At 40.8% G+C, this 25,663-nt stretch overlaps 1 protein-coding gene across 1 annotated transcript in view; it reads left to right on the top strand.

The window, feature by feature from the left end:
* Positions 1-25,663, top strand: part of LOC126252119 (WD repeat-containing protein 11-like) — a 226,656-nt gene that overhangs the window by 38,769 nt on the left and 162,224 nt on the right. The window contains exons 3-4 of the mRNA XM_049952988.1: positions 12,611-12,722; positions 12,838-12,991. Coding sequence (XP_049808945.1) covers positions 12,611-12,722; positions 12,838-12,991 — 266 coding nt within the window. The remainder of the gene's footprint in view (positions 1-12,610; positions 12,723-12,837; positions 12,992-25,663) is intronic.

Below are 25,663 nucleotides of genomic sequence, written 5' to 3'. Positions count from 1 at the left end.
GTTTGATCCAGACCTAGTGACTTATTTTTGTTTTACTCTTTCAGCTACTTCTTAATGTCAGGACGACTATTTTTATGTCCTCTATAAGGAAATCTGTGTGACAATTACGAAGTGTTATGTCTATATGATCCTCCTGCATGAATGACTTTTTAAATATGAAATTTGAAACTTTAAATTTTGTCACCCCAGACTGGTATGTGAGTGACTAAATAGAATTCTTCAACCCACTTAGTGAATTTCCATAGGACCAGAATTTTCTTGGGTTCTCAGCAAGCTCTATCACCAAGGTACGATGGTGAAAACTGTTGTATACTGTATGCATTGATCTTTTTGTAGAAAAATGAATTTCTGCTAACTTGTACCTGTTGACATTTTTGTAATCTGTTTTGAACTGAGAGCATTTTCTGAATTTTGTTATTAAACCATGGTGGGTCTGTATTGTCCTTGATCCACTTTCTCGGCACAGCCTTTTCCACAGTACGATTTACAATCAGTTTAAGCTTTGCTCATAACTCCTCTACATCCATAATATTGGAACAAAATGATGTCCATTCGTTGTGTAAGTAGGATGCTAACTACTACATGTCTTCTTGATGGGTTTATTAATTTCAGTAACCACTGTCACTGTGATATCATGGTAGCCATTCTCAGCCCCTGTACTGACTCTGTTAATAAGATCAGTCCTGTTTGTAGCTGCAAGGTCTAAAATATTTCCATTGTGTAAGGGTTGTTGAACTAGCTGCTCAAGACAGTTTTTGAATAATGTGCTCAGAACTGCTTCACAAGTCTGTATCACTGGCTTTGAATCAATAGACATCCCATTCTATACTTGGTAGGTTAACGTCACCTCCAAGTAATAATGGATGATCGGGGTACTTCTGTGCTAATGAGCATAGGCATTCTTTGAATGATTCTAGAAGTGTTATGGCAAAATCAGGTGCCAGTAGAAACAACCAGTGATTAACTTGAGTTCAACTAGTCCGGTTACTTGCGTCCAGATAATTTTGCAGTCAGAGTTTTGATTTCGATACACAAAATATTTTCGATGATTGCATATTTCTGTGGTGGCAAACCCGTCTTTTTGGTATATGCTCCATGTCCCATTAAATATTTTCGATCTATCTACTTCAGTCATCTCTTGGTTCTGAGTATAATTTGAGCATGGTTGCTTTCCTGGAGGGCAGTAAATTCAGGGACTTCATTAAAAATGCTGCTGCAATTTGCTGTTAAAATCTTGACACTTGAAGTGTTTTTAGTTAATATTTGATATGATTTCACTCTCTGTGAATTGACATGTGAGCATTGATCAGAGGACCTCAGAACTGCCCCTCCCCCCAAATAATAATAAAAGTAATAATAAAATTATGTGCACTCCACAAATACCCTGATATCTGAGTAATTGCTTCCTCCATATAGTGCACCCTGGACCTATCAAGAGGAATCCTACAGTTGTGTTGTACACTACTGACCGATCAAGGGGAATCCTACAATTCTTCATTGCAAATCTGCAGCCAAGATCGTCGCAGAATTGCATAAAACCTCTGGTTGAGACCCCATGCTTGGCTTCAAATCAAAGGATCCCAATCAAGTTTGTGTACGATACTGCATATTGTAAGCTCTACATGCATCCTGCGAGCGAGACCAGCAGGCTTCGAACCATAACTTGAAGATGACTGCATCCTGCTTCCTTAATAGACACATTCTGGACTTACTCTACATCTTGCATGAGGTCCCTGGCGTACACACACACAGAATACAAAATGGACTTCTTTCCAGTTATGGAAAGTTATGCTCCATAATGCTCCTAACATTACAGCTCCCAGTAATTAATGAACCCTTCCACCCATGTGCCTTCAGGTACCTTGGTGAAGGAGTGGCTGCTTGTCCACTCGTGAGGCAAACAGTCAAGTTCAGATGGCCAGTCCCCATGCTTACCCTCCTTCAAGCGATGTTTGTGTGTCACAATGTGCCACTCACTCTGCAGTGAGTGTGATTGCCCCCTCTCTGTGGCTCACTTGGAGGCGCCTTAGCAGCAGAACTCGTAGATGAAACAAGCGACACCTGAGGTGTCATATGCAATGCGCCTATTTGTCTGCTGCTGCTACACCCTGAGGCAGCAGCCTTTAGGCACCTGCCTGTGGCTAAAAGTATCTTTAGTTATTCGTGAACTGTGACCAGCTACTCTTTAATCCACACACACAGCATGCACACTCCCTATCCATCCTACTACTAAAATTAAAAAATGGAAACAATAGCTAAAAGCAAGCCATGTTTTTTTAGAAAAGGGTTTACTGTACCAAACTTGTTGAAAACACAATGACCTCCTAGTAGAAAGCATTGAATGTGTCACTGACACTAGCTCACTGTTCACTGGCAGAGAGGCAAATGCAAGTATGGGTGCTTACATTATTATATTCAAAACTAGGTGACTGTGGCACTGCAGGTGGTGTTAAGCTACATTTCAAAAATTAAAAGCTACAAAGAATGAAAATCATTATTAAAAAGATACCTGTCATCTTTTAGACAAGGATTCCACTACGAAACTTGTTACAAGCACAAATGCAAGTTATTAGAAAACACTGAGCCTGTGGTTGATGGTAGTTCCTTGTACGCTGGCAGACAAGGTCTTTCCTGTCACTCACAACTTGCTCAGAACTTAATTGTCTTAAGGTGCATCCTACAATACTCTTGAATTTGGTCCAATTCCTATTTACTGCCACATTCAGTGATACTATAACAACCTTTTGATCTCTTATTCCTTGTTCTGCATTAACTGTATCAAAAGGTTCTGGCCTGTTTGTAACCATGAGGTTTAAGATGTTACCTTCATGAGTCAGTTATCTGATTAACTGCTTAGGGTATTTTTCAGATATGGTATTTAGAACAATTTCACACGACATCCTGTTCCTGTTACCCAACACAAACTCATTCTGGCATATATTAGGACAAATGCAGAAAATATTATATGTTACATTAAATTCTAAGGGGAGTTGTAACTGAAATATCCTACTTCACAGCCCGAAGAGAAGTGAGAGAGAGAAAAGGAAGTGACAACAAAAAAGACATGTCCTGAAGAATAGAGACCAATTTAATCTTGCAGCCATTGTGAATCAAGACACAAAGGAATTAATAACATGTAGCTGCTGTTGGGCATTGATTTACAGCAATGGGGAAAGCTGAAAATTTGTGCTGGACTGGGATTCGAACCTGGTCCTCTTGCTCACTAGGCAGGTGCTTTGACCACTAAGCTATCCAGACACAGTGGTCATCGCAACTGCATGGACTATCCTAGCACACCTCCTGTCAGACCCAGATTCTCAACCTACCCACACCTTATTTAAATAGTGCCCCTGCCCATTATCTACATTTAAATCAACATCCACACTCTGCAGGAGCGGATCGCACTGTCCTGCTTCGCTTATATCGGTCCATAGTCCGATCAAAGCTGGATTATGGGAGCCTCATCTACTCGCCTGCTCGGCCATCCCTCTTACGCCATCTCAACTCCATCCATCATCGGGGGTTACGCCTTGCAACTGGAGCATTCTATACTAGTCCCGTCGAGGGTCTTTATGCTGAAGCTGCCAAATTACCATTGACCTACCGGCGCGACATACTGCTTTGTCGGTATGCATGCCGGCTGTTGTCAATGCCCGACCACCCCTCTTATCAGTCCTTCTTTACTGATTCTCTCAACTGTCAGTATGGGTTGTATGTATCTGCTCTGCTGCCCCCTGGAGTCCGCTTTCACCGCCTGCTTCGACAATTGGATTTTGCCCTCCCTACCACCTTCAAAGAGGGTGAGAGCCTGACACCACCTTGGCTCCAGGCTCCGGTTCACATTCATCTTGACCTCAGCTCGCTCCTGAAGGAGGGTACTCCGGATGCAGTGTATTGCTCACGGTTTGTCGCGACTTGCCAGTAACACCTTTATATACACTGATGGCTCCAAAACTGATGATGGTGTCAGCTGTGCCTTTGTCGTCGGGGATGTTACCTTTAAATACCGGCTCCTCGACCAGTGTTCCAGCTTTACGGCCGAGCTTTTTGCTCTCAATCAGGCCGTTCAGTATGTTCGCCGCCACTGCCATTCTCCATATGTACTCAGCTCTGATTCACTTAGTGCTCTTCAGAGCCTTGGAGCTCCATATCCGGCCCATCCCTTGGTGCAACGGATCCGGCAATCCTTCCGTTCTTGTGCTGATGATGGCTCTCCTGTTAGCTTTATGTGGCCATGTAGGAGTGCCTGGGAATAAGGCTGCTGATGCTTCGGCCAAGGCTGCAGTCCTCCTGCCTCAGCCAGCCTCCCTTTGTGTCCCATCGTCTGACATTAGTGGGGTTGTTTTGTAAGAGGCTTGTGTCATTATGGTGGGATACTTGTGCGTCACTTCAAGAAAATAAGCTCCGGGCCAGAAAACCGTTCCCAACAGCTTGGACAACCTCCTCTCGACCATCTCAGCGAGAGGAGGTCCTTTTGGCCAGGTTGTTGATTGGGCATTGCCGGTTTAGCCACTGCTACCTGCTATCCGGTGACCCCACCCCGCAGTGCCCTTGTGGTCATACATTGACAGTGCGCCATGTTTTATTGCCGTGTCCCCATTTTAATGAATCTTGTGTTGTCCTGTCTCTGCCATCTACTTTACAGGAAATTTTAGCTGACGATGCTCGAGCAGCTGCTTGTCCAAAGACATCTAACTCTTTTAATTATTTTATCTGTGTCTTTGTAAGAACTTTCTGGTGTTCCTCCCCCTTGAGTTTTACCAGATTATATGTGCACTTACATTTGTGACTGGGCGCTAATGACCTCAGTAGCCGAGTGCCCTAAACCCCCCCCCCCCCCCCAAAAAAAAAAAAAAAAAATATCCACACTCTGCAAACAACTGTGAAATACGTGGCAGAGGGTTTGTCCCATTGTACCCCGTTATTAGGGTTTCTTCCTGTTCCATTCACGTATGGAGCACAGGAAGAATGATTGTCTGAATGACTCTTTGTGTGCTGTAATCATTCTAATCTTGTCCTCATGATCCTGTGTGGCATTTCATCGATTCCTGTAAGAGTTTGAGCATGGTGTGCATCTACACTGAAGGGATCATTGACCAGCATCACCTTTATTATATATGTGGTGTCTTTATTTCGTGATTAATGAGGATAATGGGCAGGGGCACTATGTCAGCAGTGTCGTGGGTAAGTTGAGACTCCGGGTCTGATATGAGGCATGATAGGGTAGTCTGTACAGTTGTTATGTCCACTGTGTCCAGATGGCTTAGTGGTCAGAGTGTCTGCCAAGTGAGTTGGAGATGTGGGTTCGAATCCAGGTCCAGCGCAAATTTTCATCATTCCCCATTGGTGCAAATCAATGCTCACTAGAAGTTACATGGCATTAATCCCTTGGTGTCTCGAGATTTGTAAGAGTCAGATTATGTAAACTCCTTCCCCCCTTCCCTCACCACTCCCCTCCCCCTGACCACTCCCCTCCCCCTGACCACTCCCCTCCCCCTGACCACTCCCCTCCCCCTGACCACTCCCCCCCCCTGACCACTCCCCTCCCCCTGACCACTCCCCTCCCCCTGACCACTCCCCTCCCCCTGACCACTCCCCTCTTCCTGACCACTGCCCTCTTCCTGGCCGCTCCCCTCCCCCTGGCCGCTCCCCTCCCCCTGGCCGCTCCCCTCCCCCTCCCCTGACCGCTCCCCTCCCCCTCCCCTGACCGCTCCCCTCCCCCCTCCCCTGACCGCTCCCCTCCCCCCTCCCCTGACCGCTCCCCTCCCCTCCCCCTCCCCTGACCGCTCCCCTCCCCTCCCCCTCCCCTGACCGCTCCCCTCCCCTCCCCCTCCCCTGACCGCTCCCCTGACCGCTCCCCTCCCCCTCCCCTGACCGCTCCCCTGACCGCTCCCCTCCCCTCCCCCTCCCCTGACCGCTCCCCTCACCTCCCCCTCCCCTGACCGCTCCCCTCCCCCTCCCCTGACCGCTCCCCTCCCCTCCCCCTCCCCTGACCGCTCCCCTCCCCTCCCCCTCCCCTGACCGCTCCCCTCCCCCTCCCCTGACCGCTCCCCTCCCATCCCCCTCCCCTGACCGCTCCCCTCCCCTCCCCCTCCCCTGACCGCTCCCCTCGCCTCCCCCTACCCTGACCGCTCCCCTCCCCTCCCCCTCCCCTGACCGCTCCCCTCCCCTCCCCCTCCCCTGACCGCTCCCCTCACCTCCCCCTCCCCTGACCGCTCCCCTCTCCCTCCCCTGACCGCCCCCTCCCCCTGACCACCCCCTCTCCCTCCCCCTTACCACCCCCTCTCCCCCTCCACCTCCCCCTGACAACCCGCCCTCACCCTCCGCCCCTCCCCCTCCCCCTGACCACTCGCCCTCCCCCCCTCCCCCTGACCACTCGCGCTCACCCCCTCCCCTGACCACCAGATATGAATTGTAGTGATAGTGCAGATTAACAGTTTGCAGGTAACAGTAATAGGTAACATTGATAGACTATATGAGTAATTATCTCCTTGTATCAGTAGCATGTTAAGTTACTTTGATCAGCAACTAGTAATACAGGGCTACTCATAAAGAAGGAACAGATATCAAAAATTCATTGCTTCCAAACTACAAAAGATAGAAACACAATTCCAACATTCCTGGAAAGAAAAAGGTGCAAATTTTTATGAATTCAATATGGGCACCATGTGTTACACAATAAATATAAAAATGATGGCTCATTTCCTGCCACACATGAAGCAGCTGGTCACTCACTCACTCACTCACTCACTCAATTACATCTATATAAACGAAAATTTTGATGTTCATTTGCACAAAATAATAAATCTCCAGAAGTTCTGTTAGCAGTGTGTGTGTAACTTACCAAAGCTTTTCAGGATAATGTCAAAATCTTTGTTGCATGCCACATTTTGTCATTTTTATGTTGGGTATATAAAAGTGTCTTCTGCGACAAATATGCATTTTTAAACCAACACGATGTTATAATTTTTCTTCCAGTTGATGATGGTCATCGCTGACACTTAGTTGAGGGATCATGAAAGATGGCTGTATGCATGGAAGAGACCTAGAGACACTGGAAGGTTTCAGATTGATTATATAAAGATAAGACAGAGAATTCAGAACCAGATTTTAAAGTGTGAGACATTTCCAGGGGCAGAAGTTTACAGTGAGCGTAATTTATTGGTTATGAACTGTAGATTAAAACTGTAAAAAAGATAGGAAATTAAGGAGATTGGACCTGGATAAGTTGAAAGAACCAAAGGTTTTTGAGAGTTTCAAAGGGAGCATTAGGCAATGATTTCTTGAAACGGGGGAAACGTATGTAGTAGAAGATGCATACGTAGCTTTGAGAGATGAAATAGTGAAGGCTGCAGAGGATGACACAGATAAAAAGACAAGACTTATTAGAAATCCTTGGATGTCAAAAAAGGTACTGAATTTAATTGATGAAAGCAGAAGATATAAAAATGCAGCAAATGAAGCATGCGAAAGGGAATATGAACGTTTAAGAAACGAGATTGATAGGAAGTGCAAAATAGGTGAGTGAGAGTGACTAGATGACAAATGTAAGTGTATAGAATTGTGCGTAACAAGGGAAAGGTAGATACTGCCTACAGGAAAATTAAAGAGGGCTTTGGAGAAAAGAGAAGCAGTTGTATGAATAACAAGTGTTCAGATGAAAAACCAGTACTAAGCAACGAAGGGAAAACTTGGAAATAGGAGTGTGTATAGGGGTTGTACCAGGGAAATGAACTTGAAGTCAGTACAGTAGACATGGAAGAGGAAACAGATGAAGATGAGATGGAAGATATGATACTCCAAGAAGAATTTGACAGGGCCCTGAAAGACCTAAGTGGAAACAAGGTCCCAGGAGTAGATGACATTCCCACGGAACTGCTGACATACTTGGGAGGGTCAGCCATGACTAAACTGTTCCACCTGGTGTGAAGATATACAAGACAGGATTTCAGGAAGAATGTAGTAATTCCAGTTCCGAAGAAAGCATGTACTGACAATTGTGAATATTGCGAACTATCAGTTTAATAAGTCATGTTTGCAAAATACTGGCATGAATTATGTGCAGAATAATGGAAAAACTGGTAGAAGCCAATCTCTGGAAAGATCAGATTGGGTTCTGGGGAAAGTTGGAATACATGAGGCAGTACTACCATGCGACTTATTTTAGAAGATAGGTTAAAGAAAGGCAAGCTTACATTTATAGCATTTGTAGATTTGGAGAAGGCTTTTGATGATGTCGACTGGAATATTCGCTTTCAATTTGTAAAGGTAGGAGGGGTAAAATACAGAGAGCAAAAGGTTATTTTCAACTTGTACGGAAACCAGACGGCAGTTACAGGGAGAGGGCATGAAAGGGAAGCAGTAGTTGAGGAGGGAGTGAGAGTTGTAACCTATCCTCAATGTTATTCAGTCCGTACATTGAGCAAGCTCTCAAGGAAACCAAGGAGAAATCTGAAAAGAGAATTAAAGTTAAGGTAAAGAAATAAAAAGTTTGAGGTTTGCTGATGGCATTGTAATCCTTCAGAGACATAAAAGGAATTGGTAGTGCAGTTGAATGGAATGGACAATGTCGTGAAAGGAGGACATAAGATGACAGTTAACAAAAGCAAAGCAAGTGTAATGGAAAGTAGTTGAATTCAGTCGGGTGATGCTGAGGGATTTAGGTGGTAGGTGAATTTTGCTGTTTAGGCAGTAAAATAACTTATGATGGCCAAAGTGGAGAGGATATAAACCGTGTACTTGTAATGTCAAGAAAAGTGTTTCAGAAGAAGAGTAATTTGTAAACATCAAATATAAATTTAAGTGACAAATTGCCTGTTGGCTTCTGTCTCAGGTTTGCGACTTTTGTTTGATGATTTATCTGACCTTTCACCAGTATGAGTGGCTGGCACTGTCAAAGCATCACACTCCATTGCTGGTATGGAGGTGAAGTTTTGACAGTGTCAGCCCCTCGTTGTGGAAAAACATTACGTAAATTGAAAGGGTAGGAGAGCTTCAGTAAAGTTTGGAAGGTAGGAGATGAGGTACTGCCAGAAGTAAAGCTGTGAGGTCGGTGCGTGAGTTGTGCTTGGGTAGCTCAGATGGTAGAGCACTTGCCCGCAAAAGGCAAAGGTCCTCATTTTGAGCCTCGGTCCGGCACACTGTTTTAATCTGTCAGGAAGTTTCATATCAGCGCACACTCCGCTGCAGAGTGAAAATCTCATTCTGATTAGGTAAATCGTTAATCAAACGTTGGGTGAAGGAACCGAGACAGAAGCCAACAGGCAATTTGTAAACAAGTGGCCACAAAAGCCTTAACAATACATTTCACTCTTTGGAAATCTCTTCTGAAGCTATAGCCTTGTACAGAAGTGAAATGTAGATGATAAGCAGTTTGGTAGAATGCTAAAGGTTACATGGGTGTATTGCGTAACTAATGAGGACATATTGAATAGAATTGGGAAAGAAATGAAATTTTGCTGTGTAACTTGGCTAAAATAACGAATCAGTTGATAGGACACATTCTGAGATATCAAGCAATCATCACTTTAGTATTAGAGGGAAGTGTTGGGATAAAAACTGTATAGAGGGAGACCAAGAGATGAATACAGTAAGCAAATTCAGAGGGATGTAAGTTGCAGCAGCTATTCAAATATGAAGAGTCTTGCACAGGATAGAGTAGCATGGAGTGTTGCATCAAATCAGTATTTGGATGAAGATCACAATAACAAGAGACGTATTCAGAATTATGCCTTCAAGTAATAACTACCACGAGTGGTAGTGCATACAGTGTAGCATAGGGGTTGGCATTGGTGGTTGACCTGCTGAGGTCGCCACTTCAAACTCGACCACCAGCAGCTATCTGTTATTTAACATTTCCCATTTCTGGAAGGTTCTTGAAACATCTTGTGTTCATAAGAGTTGTGTATTCTGGAATATGTGAAGTGTATAAATACCTGAATTCTGGAAAAATATTTGATAGTTGACGAAGTCTTAACATTAAATTTCTTGCCTGACAGTAATCTGGATCATGCATCAGGCTCTGCATTGGGTGAACCTTAATATAATTGATTAGCAGTTTAAATTCTTGGATAAACAGAACCCATCTCATGAATCAGCTATGTAGCAATGTATTTACATTAAAATTGCCAAAGTATTATGGTCAGTATATATTACTATCCTTGAACTCCACACTAATGTTTGAAACTTCTGTAAACTCCAGACAGTAGATAGTAGTACTTTATCAGTAGCTGAATGGATTTAACTCATGTTTGCTTAGACTTCCCACTATTGAAGGCTATATAACTTGGTGATGTCGGTTCTTTAGATCCCATTCTCCTTGGAACAATTTACAGCCAAACCATATTCCAAAGCATCTGTGGCTAACTTAAAATCCTGTTTCATTCTTGGGTGACTTAACATTTTAACCTCTTCTAGTGATCCCAAATCCACTTGGATTTTTGCTTCAATAAATTTAATAATTGTTGATCGTTCATAGCATGTAATTTTGTAAATTACATTAGTGCAGCATCTGTATTTGCCAGTGTCCGTAATGCATCTCCAAAGGACCATTGCATCGAATTTTACAGACACTGTCAAATGCAGACACTGTACTGATGGAATTCATGCCAAAGCCAAGGCAGCCTGAAAGAAAAGTAAACAAGTCTCTCCCTGTGCCTGAATCACATAATTATGTGACCACTATGGGAAGCAGAAGTTTGGATCTGTCTGTGAGACATGCTCGGATAGCCAAAGTGGATAAGGCAACAATTCATTTAAAAAGTGGGAAACCTGGGATTGAGTACCAACATGGCACAAATTTCCAGTTAATGGTATAACTGTGGTCTTCACAACTTGTATAAATTTTCTGTAAAATCCGAGTACCGTAAAAATTACTATGTTTATTTTACATTCATTGGTCTGGGACATACCTTCAAAGTTTGTATTCTTTCAGGAACTCAATCATAGAAATTTTTGGCAAAGTTAAATACCCAACAGTCTATTTCTACACACACTACTCTCATCATTAGAATTAAAGATATTATTTCTATTTATCATTTAATTACTGGTGCTAATAATAATAATATTTATAATTATTATCATTATTATTACTCTGTTTTTTAACTGTGCAATATTTCATTTTGTTTTTTGGTTGGAAGCAAGTTTTGTAACAGTGTCTTTTGCCATTATCAGATGAGTTGTCATCGTGGTTATAATCCCCTTGTTCTTCGTTTAACTTGTCCAGCCCCTATATAAATGTCAATAATTTAGTCGCATTTGGCCCTCCAAGGTACCATATTTCGTTTCTTACATGGTAAGGTAATTTATGAACCAATACTTTTATTTACTCTTGAGCGGTTGCATTAATTGTTAGATGTGAGATTATTATGCGAGTTAGAAATTTCTTGATAAATAAAAGAGTAAGATACTTTTATTATATTTTCTAACTGTCAAACAAAAAAAATTCAAACATTAAAATACATGAAAATATATCTTTACATATATAAAAATCAAAACAAAGATAATTTTTTTTCAGTGTCAAGCTTGTTAAGGCAATGTTTTTTGTTCCTCTAAAGAATATAATAAATGGTTAACAGAATCAACCACATGACCACAGATGCTACAGAAACTGAGGCGACAGCTTGACGATTAAATGATTCTTCTCAATAGGATCACCTAAGTACTTGGACTTTGTTATATCCAATTTGTATACTTTTTATAACCACCCCAACTATTGTTGTTGTATCTAGGAATTAATAACTTGAGTGCTAACTTTTCAGGAGTACTCGACACCGACAAAGCAATACCAAAAATGAAAGGAGTGATAATGAACAGAAAAAGTATGGGACTATTGCTAGTAAACCACTGAGGTCTTAAAGATAACCTTTGCATTGAGGACAACTTTGATTTAATGAGCTTTTAAACATTGACAAATAAATAAATGATGAAATTAGTTCTGTTAGTAAAATGGTTGGTTCATGGTAGTGCCAGTTGCATTATCTACCAGTATGTTCCTGATTTCATTAATGTTTTGGTAAGATTTATGTTGTGTTCTCCAGCCAGTTTCCTGTCCTAAGTATAAGATATTTTTGCTACTACCTGATCCTCTTCTGTCCCCCCACAACCACCCTCCCTCTTTTCTTTTTTCATCTAAATGTCCACCTCAGTCCTTTTCTTAAGACAATCTGTTTCCCTCCCTGTAACAGTTCTAGTTTCTTTCTTTCTGTCATTATCATTCATTATTCATCATGCATGCACTGATTTGTCTCCTCCAAACCCCAGCTGACTGTGAACCACTATCTTGTAATGTATAATTCAGAGAGCACAACGGACTATTTTAGTTTGCCCTGCTACCCTGCCAGTTCCTTACCTTTTGAGAAATAGTTGATTTGTTCAGAACTTGTTGGAAAATCATATACTCTATTCCACTAGCTATTTTTTTGCCACTTATGTCCAACCCGTCAAGCTCCCCCCCCTCCCCCTCCCCTTCCTCCTCCTAGAAATGGCACTTCCACACTCAGAGGTGGTTTTTATTTATATGAACCTGTTTTCAATTTTCCAGTGTTTTTTTCATTTAACCATCAGTTTTTCATTGTTGGTACTGAATCATATTTTGTCCACTGATTTTCAGGGGCAGTCATGGTCTGTTGGCATATGGCTCAAACTACACTGTTGTTATTATTGACACAAAAAATGTCCAGCCAATACAGTGTCTCGATAAACATAAAGCAATGGTGAATAAGGTAAATATTTAATTTAAAATGAAACTTATATTTAGTGTGTAGTAAAGTTTAGACTTTTTTTGTTTTGTAATAGAAAATGCTGTTTAAACTTCTTTTTCATTCTTCCCTTATACAGGTCTTGTGGGAGAATGTGTCTCACAATAGACATCTTACCGAGCAAGTGACTCTTAATTTGATTTCTTCAGATACAACAGGGCATATTATTGTGTGGGATGTTGCTGCTGGAATTCCATCTGCTATATTACAGGATGGCAGCAAACCAATCCTAGGTTAGTATGTAAATTACTGTTGTCGGCCGGTTGGCTTTACCTGGTTGTATGTTTCTACATTTACACCCTACAGGCCACCTTACTCAGCACAATGGCCTGTACATTGCATATCACTGTCATTTTCAAACTTGTGAGAGATATTGGACCATAGATGCATCAAGGTTTTGGTTTTGGGAGGAGAACTCTAGGAGAGCTGTAAGGTTCAGTTGTTCAATAAGCAGTGTGTATTCTGTATTGCTTATTCTGCTAATTCTGACTATTCATGATGGAGTCTGGTGGTAGTGTTCGGAAATCGTAGGTGGAATCATCAGTGAGAATGAATGTTTGAGTCAGGCCTGGTTGTAACGCTACCGCCCTTTAACGGACGTACGTTATCTGTTTAAAGCCTGTACTGTAATAAGTTCACGGGCTTCACCTTATAAACAAGGATTTTAGTACATAATTTGACCGCGTGTACCTAATAGAAGCAAGATCGGACTTATAATCAGTCAATAACTACAGTGATGTATCAAGCAAATGTAAAGTATAATTGCTCTTTCGCATGGACAAGAAGTACACACAGTAGATGCTACCGTTAATTAATAATTCGGTCGCCAGCCTACTTAGGCAATGAGTGAGTTTTTCCTTGTACAATTGGGTGCATGTACAAGCATAATAACACGTAGTAAAGATGCGTTATACGGCAAAGTTTGGCACCAGAAAAATCCACTGAACTAAAGCTTTCTCTTTTGTACTAATTTGGACGAGATAAATTCACACAACACCACACAGCAATGATTACTATGAACTGCATTTTGTATATTGATCAGACTGAAATCGGGCATAGATTGTCCTAGAATGAGCAGTTTTGAAAGTACACATACAATGTCACTATTAAAATTGGAAAACAACACTAATACACTTAGGGTTAATATAGAACATAGCTTTACTGGTCAAATCTGATCAACGCATTTCAAGGTTTGAAAGAATGGACAAGAGAAGAGGGGGGGGGGGGCCTGAAACTGTTATGGTCATTATACTGAAACTGTTAAGTACTGAAGGCAAATTAACACTCAAAATTATCAATCTATGGATAACTTCTCCTTTGTCTTACTTCTGAATAATTTAACTGTCATTAGTTCTGTCTCAAATTAATTAAATAGCATCGCTAACTCAATTCAAACAACTCTCTTCCAATTTAGTCATACTTTTGTTCTTTACCAACATTTACAATAACACACAGACTTTTTAAATTTCTTTATAGCATAGGTTTGTCTACTGATAATTCTTATTAACACTGATTTTAGACTTTCAGTTCAGGATACTCGGGTTGCACAATACGAGGTAAGGATCCCGTCTAGGTCAGTGATCAGGATAAATCATGGCTAAGGCAATTCTGGTAAAAGTCACGTTATTATTGAACAGTTAGAAACATTTTCAACACTGGTCCACACAGATACACTTCTAAAGATGAAATAAATGTTTGACCTGTGCAAGTCGGTGCGGCGGTTGGCGGGCAGCGAGGTAGCGGGCAGCACGGCACACATACAAGCACGGCTAAGGCTCACACTACATCGGCACTTTCCATCTTCTTAGCGTCGTAATCTTTCCAACTTTGTGCCTCAGATTATAGCCATGCCAAGTAGTCGTCGGAATCGGTGCATCCGAGGCTCAATGGAATCCACTTTTCCTGGGTAGCCGCCTCGGTATAGTACGTGTTCCTTTGACCGATTCACAACTCCGACTGTTACTGTTGCTCGCCTCCGACTGACTGACTGACTTGAGCCCGTTGTGCCTAACCACGCCCAGTGTGCTTTTTCCCGCGCTCGCCTGCCTCCACCTTTTCCCGCTCCCTTACAGGTAGGGTATTCACCACAGGTTTTCTACTACACATATCCTAATGCATTACCTACGTATGGACCAAGTGTTTAAATTACAATATTCACATCTTACAATAGTTTTAACATTAAGTAAACTTTCTTTTGATTATCACATTATTTGAAATCTAACATAAATGATAATATTCATTTCAAAAGTTGCTCACTGTTTCTTCAACATGACACGAAAAGAGAAATAAATGAAATCAAACATTGTTCACACTAATTTATCGAAATTCACAAAGAAAAAAATTATTATATGTACAGTTGTCGTTACACATGCCCCTGTTTCCAGAAAATTTTGCTTAAGTTCAAATTTTATGGGAACACTAAATCTTACAATTATACAGTGGTTCTGAATCTTTACTTAAATGTCCAAAAAGGTTTACACTACATATGTCCTTCTACTCACTGTATATAGGTTTACACTCTTTTAACCCATCAAGAATAATTATTTGTTATTTACTCAAGTGCCTTTTGCACAGTCCAACTTCCCATCATAACATTACTAAAATAGCAATTTAATCATTTTTTTTTTTCAAAGAAATAATTTAAAATTCTGGAATACAAACATTTAACTACAAAAACAATTGCATATTTTGTACACACTATAAGATAATTTGTCGCTGCTTGCTTTGAACAGCAATCCATTTCCTTACTTACTAAACAAAACACACACACACATATTCAGAAAATTAACTACACATATTTGCTGCCTATCAAGCAGATTTGGGCAGTCCTTTTCGCTTCATATTGTCACATCTCCTGGGTCACATTTACTATTTTCCATCGACTATTTATCTGCCCTCATTGGTATTTGGCAGTCCTTCATATCATGGTTCATACACTGCCCATTTTCCTTTTTGACAGTCCCATCTTTTATCTGGCTGATAGCATTTATCCTTTCATTTCAGTCCTTTTCTCCATACATTTTTACAGTTACAGTACAATTGGTAATCTGAAACTCACATAACTACATTAGCACACTTTCAAGGGTATACAGACATTTACAAAGATTAGTTACATTTAGAATAACTTGGGTTCAGCATAAGATACAGCACATTTACTGCAAGTCGCTTTCTGATTATCCTTATATCACTCATTTCTAGGAACATACAGTTTCAGGTCCACAATATTTCTTACACCTAAAGGTCTTTTGGATTTTGGGTAGATCAGGTAGTAAGCATTGTTGTGTGGAATATTCTGTATTATATATGGTCCATTATAAATATATTTAAATTTTGAAATTTCATGGTTTAGTTCACTAGACTTTTCGTGGGTTTTTAAAAGAACATAATCTCCAATTTTAAATTTTGAAACTTTTAAATTTTTATTGTGTCTTTTAGATCTAGATTCAGCTTTTTGCTTTGCCCTTTTTATCACCAATTCTTTCTTTTGATCCAATCCCAAACTTGTACAAGGTGGAAACTCTAGTTTTTCTTCAATTAAACTTTTACTACTTCTGCTTAACAAAATTTCTTCCGGTGGAAATCCTGTAGTTTCATGATGTAATGTGTTCATGACATTCTCAAAATCCGATATAAATCTGCCCTAGACTCCAAATTAACAAAACAACAATGCACTTTCAGGCAACACTGAGATACAGTAATAATCAAGTCATGCATAATACTAATAATATATACAAATACAGTATCCTGCCCCCAGTCTCTTTATTAACAAGGCAGTCTTTTAGGGTTCATAAAACAGTCACTTAAGTCTGGTGGCTTTTTAGGCCTCTTATTTTCTACATCTTTCACTAAGCCATTCAGATCTTGCCAACGTTTCGTTTCATCAGGTGGCTTTTTAGGTTTTGAAATTTCAAAGTCTTTAGCAAGGTACAACATTCCCTGTTCTGCTATCATTTTATCAGGTGGTTCTTTTTGTTCCTGTAATTCACACTCCTTCAAAACATGTATTAAGGCGTGCCCCAGTATAGAATCATCTGGAGGTTCCTGCAAATTATGCCCCTGTTTTACATTACTGAATAATTCATTCGGTTTTTGCCCACTTCTATTTTCTGTATCTTTCTTTGGAAAAATATCACTAATTTTCTCATACCCTCTTTCAGTGAAAGTATATTCACTTTCGTTTACACCTGCAAATTTATCGTCACTAGAGTCATCACTACTATCTTCCTCAGCATCAGATTCACTTAAGTACGCTACTTTTGAACAATAGGGAAAGTTAGTATATTCATTTTCGTCTGTATTTGTGTACCTTTCATCATCTGAACTATCGTCAGAATCCGACCATTCCGGATCGCTTTCAGGTTCCAACATAAAAGCTTTTCTGAGACAGGCACTAAGTTCCTCCTCTGTATTGTCGTCAGGCTTGGATTTTAACTCAATCTCATCTTTTGGCAATACGGCCTCATCCTCAGCTTTATTCACATCCACTGTGACTTCATATTCGGTGTAATCCTCGTGGACTTTAATTACTTTCAGGTAATCATCTGCCCCTTCTCCACGGTGCCTCTCGGTCGCAGCTTGTACTATTGGCGGACTGTTAGCCAAAGTTATTTCTTCATCAATGCTGAGGATTTCATCCTCCAAATCCTTCCTACCCTTAATCTGTATCCTATTGGCGGCACGCGTACTTTGCGCGGCGCTATTTATTCTCTCCTCTTCCACTTCGGGCCACGTCACCTTATCGACGTCCCTACTATCTCCTTTTCCACTAACTAATTTCTTTGCCTCATACTCCTTCTTAAAATCCTCCCACTCACATTGCTTTAGGCCCTTGTACAGATCGTCGATCTGCACACGCCAATCAGTTACTTCTGCTAATTCATCCTCGCCTTTTCTCTCATTGCAAACACTGCTAACCGCACCTCTCTGTGTATTCACAGTTTCCTTTATCGTTTCCTTTGCCACGGAATTATCACTCGTAAAATTTTCATTAGCTCTGACGGCTATGTTCGTATCTACTGCTGCCGTATTTCTAGCGGCTTCTTTCCAACAGATGTTCTGCTAGGCTGGGCCGTTGCCCTCTGATGCTCCACTCGCCTGTTAACATGTAGCGTTCTGTGCGGCTGAAATGACTCATTCTGGCTCGCAGCTGACGCTTGTTTCGCCACAACACGTCGCGGCGTTCCGTGCCTGTCCCTAGCCTGTCTCATTACATTACGGTCGGTCTGGTATCTTTTCTCAAATCGGGGCCGGTATGTATTGTCCGCTTCCGTGTGGCCCGCAACGTTCGCGGAAATTAGTTTCCCGCGTCGTTATTATTTTGCGCGGTATACTCTCTACCACGACCTGAATAATTTCCTCTTCCTCTACCTCTTTGTAACATGTTGACGCGAAATCCTTTGCCGTCATTTCTTTCGTCATTGTTTTGGTTATTACGGTTACCAAAATTTCGATAATTGGCACGACTTTCGCGCCAATGGTCTTCGTCTTCGACCCTTTCCAGAAATGCTTGGAAGCTACGATGATTGCTTCCTACATACCTCTTTGAATCTTCTGGGAGTTTTTTATATAACTCCCAGATAATTTCTGAATCTGATCTTCGGCCTCTTAAATGCGTCAATTTTCGGTACCAATACTCGCAGAAATCTTTCAAAGAATTCCTGCCCCTGTTATCATGTTGTTTGGCCATGATGAACTCCCGCCATAAATGGTCCTGCTTTTGTTCAGACCAATATTCTTCCGTAAATCTCTGCCTAAATTCTTCGAACATCATTCGTTCGGTGTCCAGATTAATTCCCCAGCGCTTAGCGTCACCTGCTAAAGCGCTAATTACAACATTTATCTTTTCCTGATTAGACAAGTGTTCAGGAAATATTCTCTCGCAATTTTTGATGAAATCTAACGGATGCCACCCGTTATGTTTCTTGGCTGGATCGAAGCGTTCCTCGCCTTCTAACAGCTTTGTAATCGGTGTGCCATTACAGACAACACCAGGCCTATCTTTAATTTTGCTCTCCAGATCGAAAATTCTGCCTTGAATTTTCGTAGTATTTTGTTCACAATTTTGAACACATCCGGTTACTTTTTTATCTAAATCCCTTTCAGTTTCTAAAACTACCTTTTCCAACCGTGATATTCCGTGTTGACACTCGTTTACGATCTCAGTTTTAAGACCGAAAACTTTTTCGTCTACCTTAGTTTCAACCAGAGGTTCTACTTTCTCTTGGATGTTGAGAATTTCAACATCGAATCTACTATTAATGTTAACAATTTCCCCCTGCGTAGTATCCATATTTTTGTTAATGGTATCAATTTCAAATTTCAGAGTATTTACCACAGAACTTAAATTACCCACTTTTTGTTCTACCTGTTCTATTTGTTTACTTATTTTAATTCCCTGTCCTTCAACCTGTGCTTCAATTCGATCCACGTGTGTTTTGAGCTGCTCGTCCACGTGTGTTTTAAGCTGATTAACCTGATTGCCGACTTGTTTTTGAAGTTGCTCATTTTGTCCCGCAATTTGTTTGGTTAATTGTTCAAATAAGTCGTTCATACTTAAAATTTTTATACTGTTTTGTTCTACAGGATCGATGTGTTCCGATTCTACTTCAGAAGTTTCTCTCGGTTCTTTCTTTATCTGTGGTGAATCAAACAGGTCAGTGGATTCGTTCACGTACCCACTATCATCTACCAAGTCACCCTCTACTTCCTGTTTTGTCCCTTGCTGTGTTCGAGACGATCTCGACATTTCAATCTGTTCGTTGACGTATTCATGGTATTGTATGTATGCCAATTGTCTTCCGCTAACGCCATCTGTTATCTGGCCGCGTAAACTCCTGCTACTGCCAGCCGCATTCTCCATTTCGCTTGGCGCATCTACCCTGCCTACGTTCCTGTCCATATTGAATGTCAACTACAACACACTATTATACTTGACTCCCACTGTAGTTTATTTTACTGACTATTATTACAATTCGTGCCACTGAACATCCACTGTTCGGTATTTACATTAATTTGTAACCGACAACAACTGGATGTCCTGTCACCGGGAAACCACGTGTAACGCTACCGCCCTTTAACGGACGTACGTTATCTGTTTAAAGCCTGTACTGTAATAAGTTCACGGGCTTCACCTTATAAACAAGGATTTTAGTACATAATTTGACTGCGTGTACCTAATAGAAGCAAGATCGGACTTATAATCTGTCAATAACTACAGTGATGTATCAAGCAAATGTAAAGTATAATTGCTCTTTCGCATGGACAAGAAGTACACACAGTAGATGCTACCGTTAATTAATAATTCGGTCGCCAGCCTACTTAGGCAATGAGTGAGTTTTTCCTTGTACAATTGGGTGCATGTACAAGCATGATAACACGTAGTAAAGATGCGTTATACGGCAAAGTTTGGCACCAGAAAAATCCACTGAACTAAAGCTTTCTCTTTTGTACTAATTTGGACAGGATAAATTCACACAACACCACACAGCAATGATTACTATGAACTGCATTTTTGTATATTGATCAGACTGAAATCGGGCATAGATTGTCCTAGAATGAGCAGTTTTGAAAGTACACATACAATGTCACTATTAAAATTGGAAAACAACACTAATACACTTAGGGTTAATATAGAACATAGCTTTACTGGTCAAATCTGATCAACGCATTTCAAGGTTTGAAAGAATGGACAAGAGAAGAGGGGGGGGGGGGAGGGCCTGAAACTGTTATGGTCATTATACTGAAACTGTTAAGTACTGAAGGCAAATTAACACTCAAAATTATCGATCTATGGATAACTACTCCTTTGTCTTACTTCTGAATAATTTAACTGTCATTAGTTCTGTCTCAAATTAATTAAATAGCATCGCTAACTCAATTCAAACAACTCTCTTCCAATTTAGTCATACTTTTGTTCTTTACCAACATTTACAATAACACACAGACTTTTTAAATTTCTTTATAGCATAGGTTTGTCTACTGATAATTCTTATTAACACTGATTTTAGACTTTCAGTTCAGGATACTTGGGTTGCACAATACGAGGTAAGGATCCTGTCTAGGTCAGTGATCAGGATAAATCATGGCTAAGGCAATTCTGGTAAAAGTCACGTTATTATTGAATAGTTAGAAACATTTTCAACACTGGTCCACACAGATACACTTCTAAAGATGAAATAAATGTTTGACCTGTGCAAGTCGGTGCTGCGGTTGGCGGGCAGCGAGATAGCGGGCAGCACGGCACACATACAAGCACGGCTAAGGCTCGCACTACATCGGCACTTTCCATCTTCTTAGCGTCGTAATCTTTCCAACTTTGTGCCTCAGATTATAGCCATGCCAAGTAGTCGTCGGAATCGGTGCATCCGAGGCTCAATGGAATCCACTTTTCCTGGGTAGCCGCCTCGGTATAGTACGTGTTCCTTTGACCGATTCACAACTCCGACTGTTACTGTTGCTCGCCTCCGACTGACTGACTGACTTGAGCCCGTTGTGCCTAACCGCGCCCAGTGTGCGTTTTCCCGCGCTCGCCTGCCTCCACCTTTTCCCGCTCCCTTACAGGTAGGGTATTCACCACAGGTTTTCTACTACACATATCCTAATGCATTACCTACGTATGGACCAAGTGTTTAAATTACAATATTCACATCTTACAATAGTTTTAACATTAAGTAAACTTTCTTTTGATTGTCACATTATTTGAAATCTAACATAAATGATAATATTCATTTCAAAAGTTGCTCACTGTTTCTTCAACACGACACGAAAAGAGAAATAAATGAAATCAAACATTGTTCACACTAATTTATCGAAATTCACAAAGAAAAAAATTATTATATGTACAGTTGTCGTTACATGGTGACATGCTCAGATAAACTGATTCTTATGGCGTCTGCTCACAGTAAATAGGAAACCCAGATGTGATCATTGGTCTGGCACAAATTTTCAGTTGTCATTGGTATATTCATTACATTACAGGTTTGGCATGTAAACAGTTTGCACCACTATCATTTTGTGTCACTGTATCTTCTTTGATTTCTTCCCCATCAATCCATTCTTTTAATTTCAGTGCATTTAATTCATTTAATGATTATTGCTAGTACACTGTTCTGCACATTATCTGTGCTTGAATTAATTTGGTGAATTATTGATGGGTGTTGCAGTTTTCAAAAACATAATTGCAAACATTATCTCAGTAGACCTATTGCATCTCTCCTTTGATTATAAATCCAATTCTTAGTGTAGCATTCTACATAGAGGAAGGATTTGCTAACTTTGACTAAGGATATATAGTCGGTTCCCAGTGCCTGCTCCATGTGTAATAAAACATGGCCTAACTGAACTTTTTTTCCCAACTAGTGAAGTATGTGATACCACTTAAATTCTGGTAAGATTTGGGCTTGAAACATTAGTTTACAAAAATTCAACAGCATATCCTGTTTAATGAAAATGAAATTATTTGTTAATAATTTTAAAAGACTGTTTCAACTCAGATAAAACATGTCACCATTTATATTTTTTAGGTTTTTTGTAGCAGTAAGCAGATGATGTTGTAACATTACAGGAAGTTTCCAGTTTTAATAACTGCAAATGTTTTAACCTTTATAATCAGTTGTTATTACTAAAAATCTTCAAATAAATACATGTCCTGAAGAAACGTTCAGTAAACTAAATTTGATGAACTATCTAAAAACAAAAATCGCACTGCCATGGTGTTGACTTATTGAAAGTTCTAGAAGTTTTGAGGATAACAGCTTGTTATATATTATTGTGTGTAATCACTAACTGCATCAGACTGTTTTTGATGCACCTGTAAAGCTCGTTGCAATGTGTGTAGCACCAGATAGACAGTGAAAAGAGTTATATGTTTAATGTGTTGAGACTTTCGTGTGGAAATGTGGAACTATGTGTGAAATTTTATGTGGAATGATAAATAAATCAAATTTTCTGAAAGAATAACTATTAGCTCCATGCCATATCTTTTAACATCCTGGATCTCAAATATGATATTACACAACATTTCAGTGTGCCTAGATGCTGACACCATCTTAAAAAGCTAACTGAACTTTTTACAGTTGTTTGATGTCATGCTTCTTGAACATGAATATACTGTCGTGCGCTAACACAGGATAGAGGGAAGACAGGGGTGCTTTAGGTCTGCCTACAATTTCCGAGCAGCAAGGAGCAGATGCAGAAACACAAATTCCCAGTGAAGGCAATGGTGACTGGGATCAGTGCCAAACACTCCCACGGGGCACCTGCGAGAGATGCAGATTTTGGGACTCAACAGGATTTTTGCAGCAGGAGACTCGAGGAATTCAGGGGTCCGATTAACATTATTTGTTAGTGATCAAACTAACTATTACACTGAAGGCTAATTTTAAACATTAGAAAAAGCAACTATCAAACTTGTTGCCTATGGTAAGACATGCCTTTTCATGGTCATCTTCTACTATGATGCCTTACAACAGCATCTAGGTGGCAGATGGAGTTGCCATTTAATTCTCTGAAGTGAAACTTCTCCACTGGGACAGCTGCCCAGAACATCTGCAATTTGCAGGGCTCTGGCATTACTATTTAGCTCGGGTAACCTAAACACTACCGCTTTTGCCTGTTCTCTGCATTTTGTCTCCGATTTCCTATCGTGGAGTGCGCATGATGGCTCCCAATGGCCTTAAGCATAGCAATGTACAAGTAATTTCATCCTCAATGTATGACAATACATTGCTTGTTAGACATGTAATGTTTTTATGCAATATCAGTGTGAACTATAAGCACAAATATCTTTTTGTTAAAACAGGGGAAGGGTGTCATAATGTGCTACTGAAAGAAATTTGGGAGATCACAGTGTGGTTGGAGCATGACTTTTATTGTAGCTACTGCTATATATGTATATATTCTGCAAGCCACCTTATTGTATGTGGTGGAAGTAACTTGTGATATCACTATTTTTGCTCCTATTCGTGTTCCATTTCTCAATGGTATGTAGGGAGCAACTGCTTTGTTGGCAAACAGCCTCATATATCTTGCAAATTTATCCACAAGATCATATGTACATTACGCCTCTTCCTTGACACAATTTTTACATGTGTCAGTTTTGTTCCCTTAAGAGCGATATATTGAGTTCAACGTGCAAGGTAATAAATCTGGTCCAATTTCAGTAAGCTTACATTTTGTTCACTAAACGACAGTGTGGAACTGTATTGAATGTCTTCCTGAAGTTGGGGAACATAGCATCAATTTGGGCACTGATGTCTTCAGTGCTCTGAATCACATGGATGAATAGAGAGAGCTGAGTTTTGCAAGAACTCTGCTTGTGGAATCTGTGTTGATCTTTATAGAGGAGACTAACAGATTCCAAAGCAAGACTAGTCCTAGTATGTGAACTACACAAATATATGGTCATCTCTTTGTTTTAGTTAGTGTTGTCCAGCATGAAAGTCATGAGTTCTGTCCAGCCACTACTAAGAATGTGAATAAAAAAATTCATATACTATGGCAGCCAAAGACTATCATTCTGTCAGTAATATTGATCTGTGGTCGAGGTTACCATTTTCCCCCTTTGTGTGAGAAATTATCCATGTAACTTCATGAACCAGCAATTATCAAGAGTCTAAGGATAAGGGAGGCAATGGAATCTACTGCATTGAAGACACAAAGGTATATTTTTGGGGCATGCAGCCTTTTAAATAATCTCAGATCAATTACACCCATGTACATGCCACTGAACTTTTGCTGGTCTCGTATAATTCATCACCTTCATCTTGACAAGTCTCTACTAATAGTAGTCCCAACCACAAAACCTAAACAAGAGAGTAGATTACATTTGCTAACATCCATTATATATGCATCTACAACTTCTGATCCTCCCACGACCTCTAAGACGCAGCAACAAAGGAGTGCCCCCCCCCTCCCCCCTCCCAAAAAAAAAAAAAAATCATCATCATCATCCAGTATCAGCATGTACTGGACTAGCTGAACCATATCCTTATCCAGGGCTTTGATTATAAATTGTTATGCTCGGAAATGAGGGGCATCCTGTTAAGATGCTTCCTATGCCTTCCAAAGTAGTATTCTGTTATCCACTCAACTTACACATCATCCTTGTCCATTCCTATGCCACTCCCACTCCCAACCCCCTTGCCATGTGGGTCATATTCTTATTGAAGCTCCAAATGCAAGACCTGCCCAATCCACCCAACCCTGCATTTCATACTCCAGTCCTGCCACAGGTTTATCCTCTCTTATCAGAGGCAAGGCCATCTGTGAAAGCAAATACCAGCTCTGCTTCAATCACTGCACAGTGTTTTATGTTCGCCTTATCACCAACCAGCTGTCCACCAGAATGATTGTCCAACATCAAACTGTGTCCAAGAACAAAGTTAACCACTCAGTGGCCCTCATTGGGCACAACATGCTAGAATTCAACACGTGATCTGGATCCTTCCGTCCAACACCAGCTTTCTTATTCGTACAACACATCTCTTGCTCTCGGAACCCTCTTGGCCTCAATCTCTGCTAACCTACTGTCCTCGTACCTTCTACCCAGCAGTTTCCCTTTCCTCTGTCCTGTCATCCCTTCTCATTCTTTGCCTCCACGTCATCTTCATTGTTTGCCGCACCTCACATGCTCTGGTGCACCTGTGTCATGTGCCTAGCCCATGCATGTGCCACAATTTCCTTCTGCATTCCCTGCCCCCCCCCCCCCCCCCCTCCCACCGCATGAACCATGGACCTTGTTGGTGGGGAGGCTTGCGTGCCTCAACGATACAGATAGCTGTACCGTAGGTGCAATCACAACGGAGGGGTATCTGTTGAGAGGCCAGACAAACGAGTGGTTCCTGAAGAGGGGCAACAGCCTTTTCAGTAGTTGCAGGGGCAACAGTCTGGATGACTGACTGATCTGG

This window comes from Schistocerca nitens, chromosome 1 (assembly GCF_023898315.1).
Source record: "Schistocerca nitens isolate TAMUIC-IGC-003100 chromosome 1, iqSchNite1.1, whole genome shotgun sequence".
Taxonomy (NCBI): domain Eukaryota; kingdom Metazoa; phylum Arthropoda; class Insecta; order Orthoptera; family Acrididae; genus Schistocerca; species Schistocerca nitens.
Note: the sequence above shows the minus strand (reverse complement) of the source record. Positions and strands in the feature narration are given on the sequence as shown.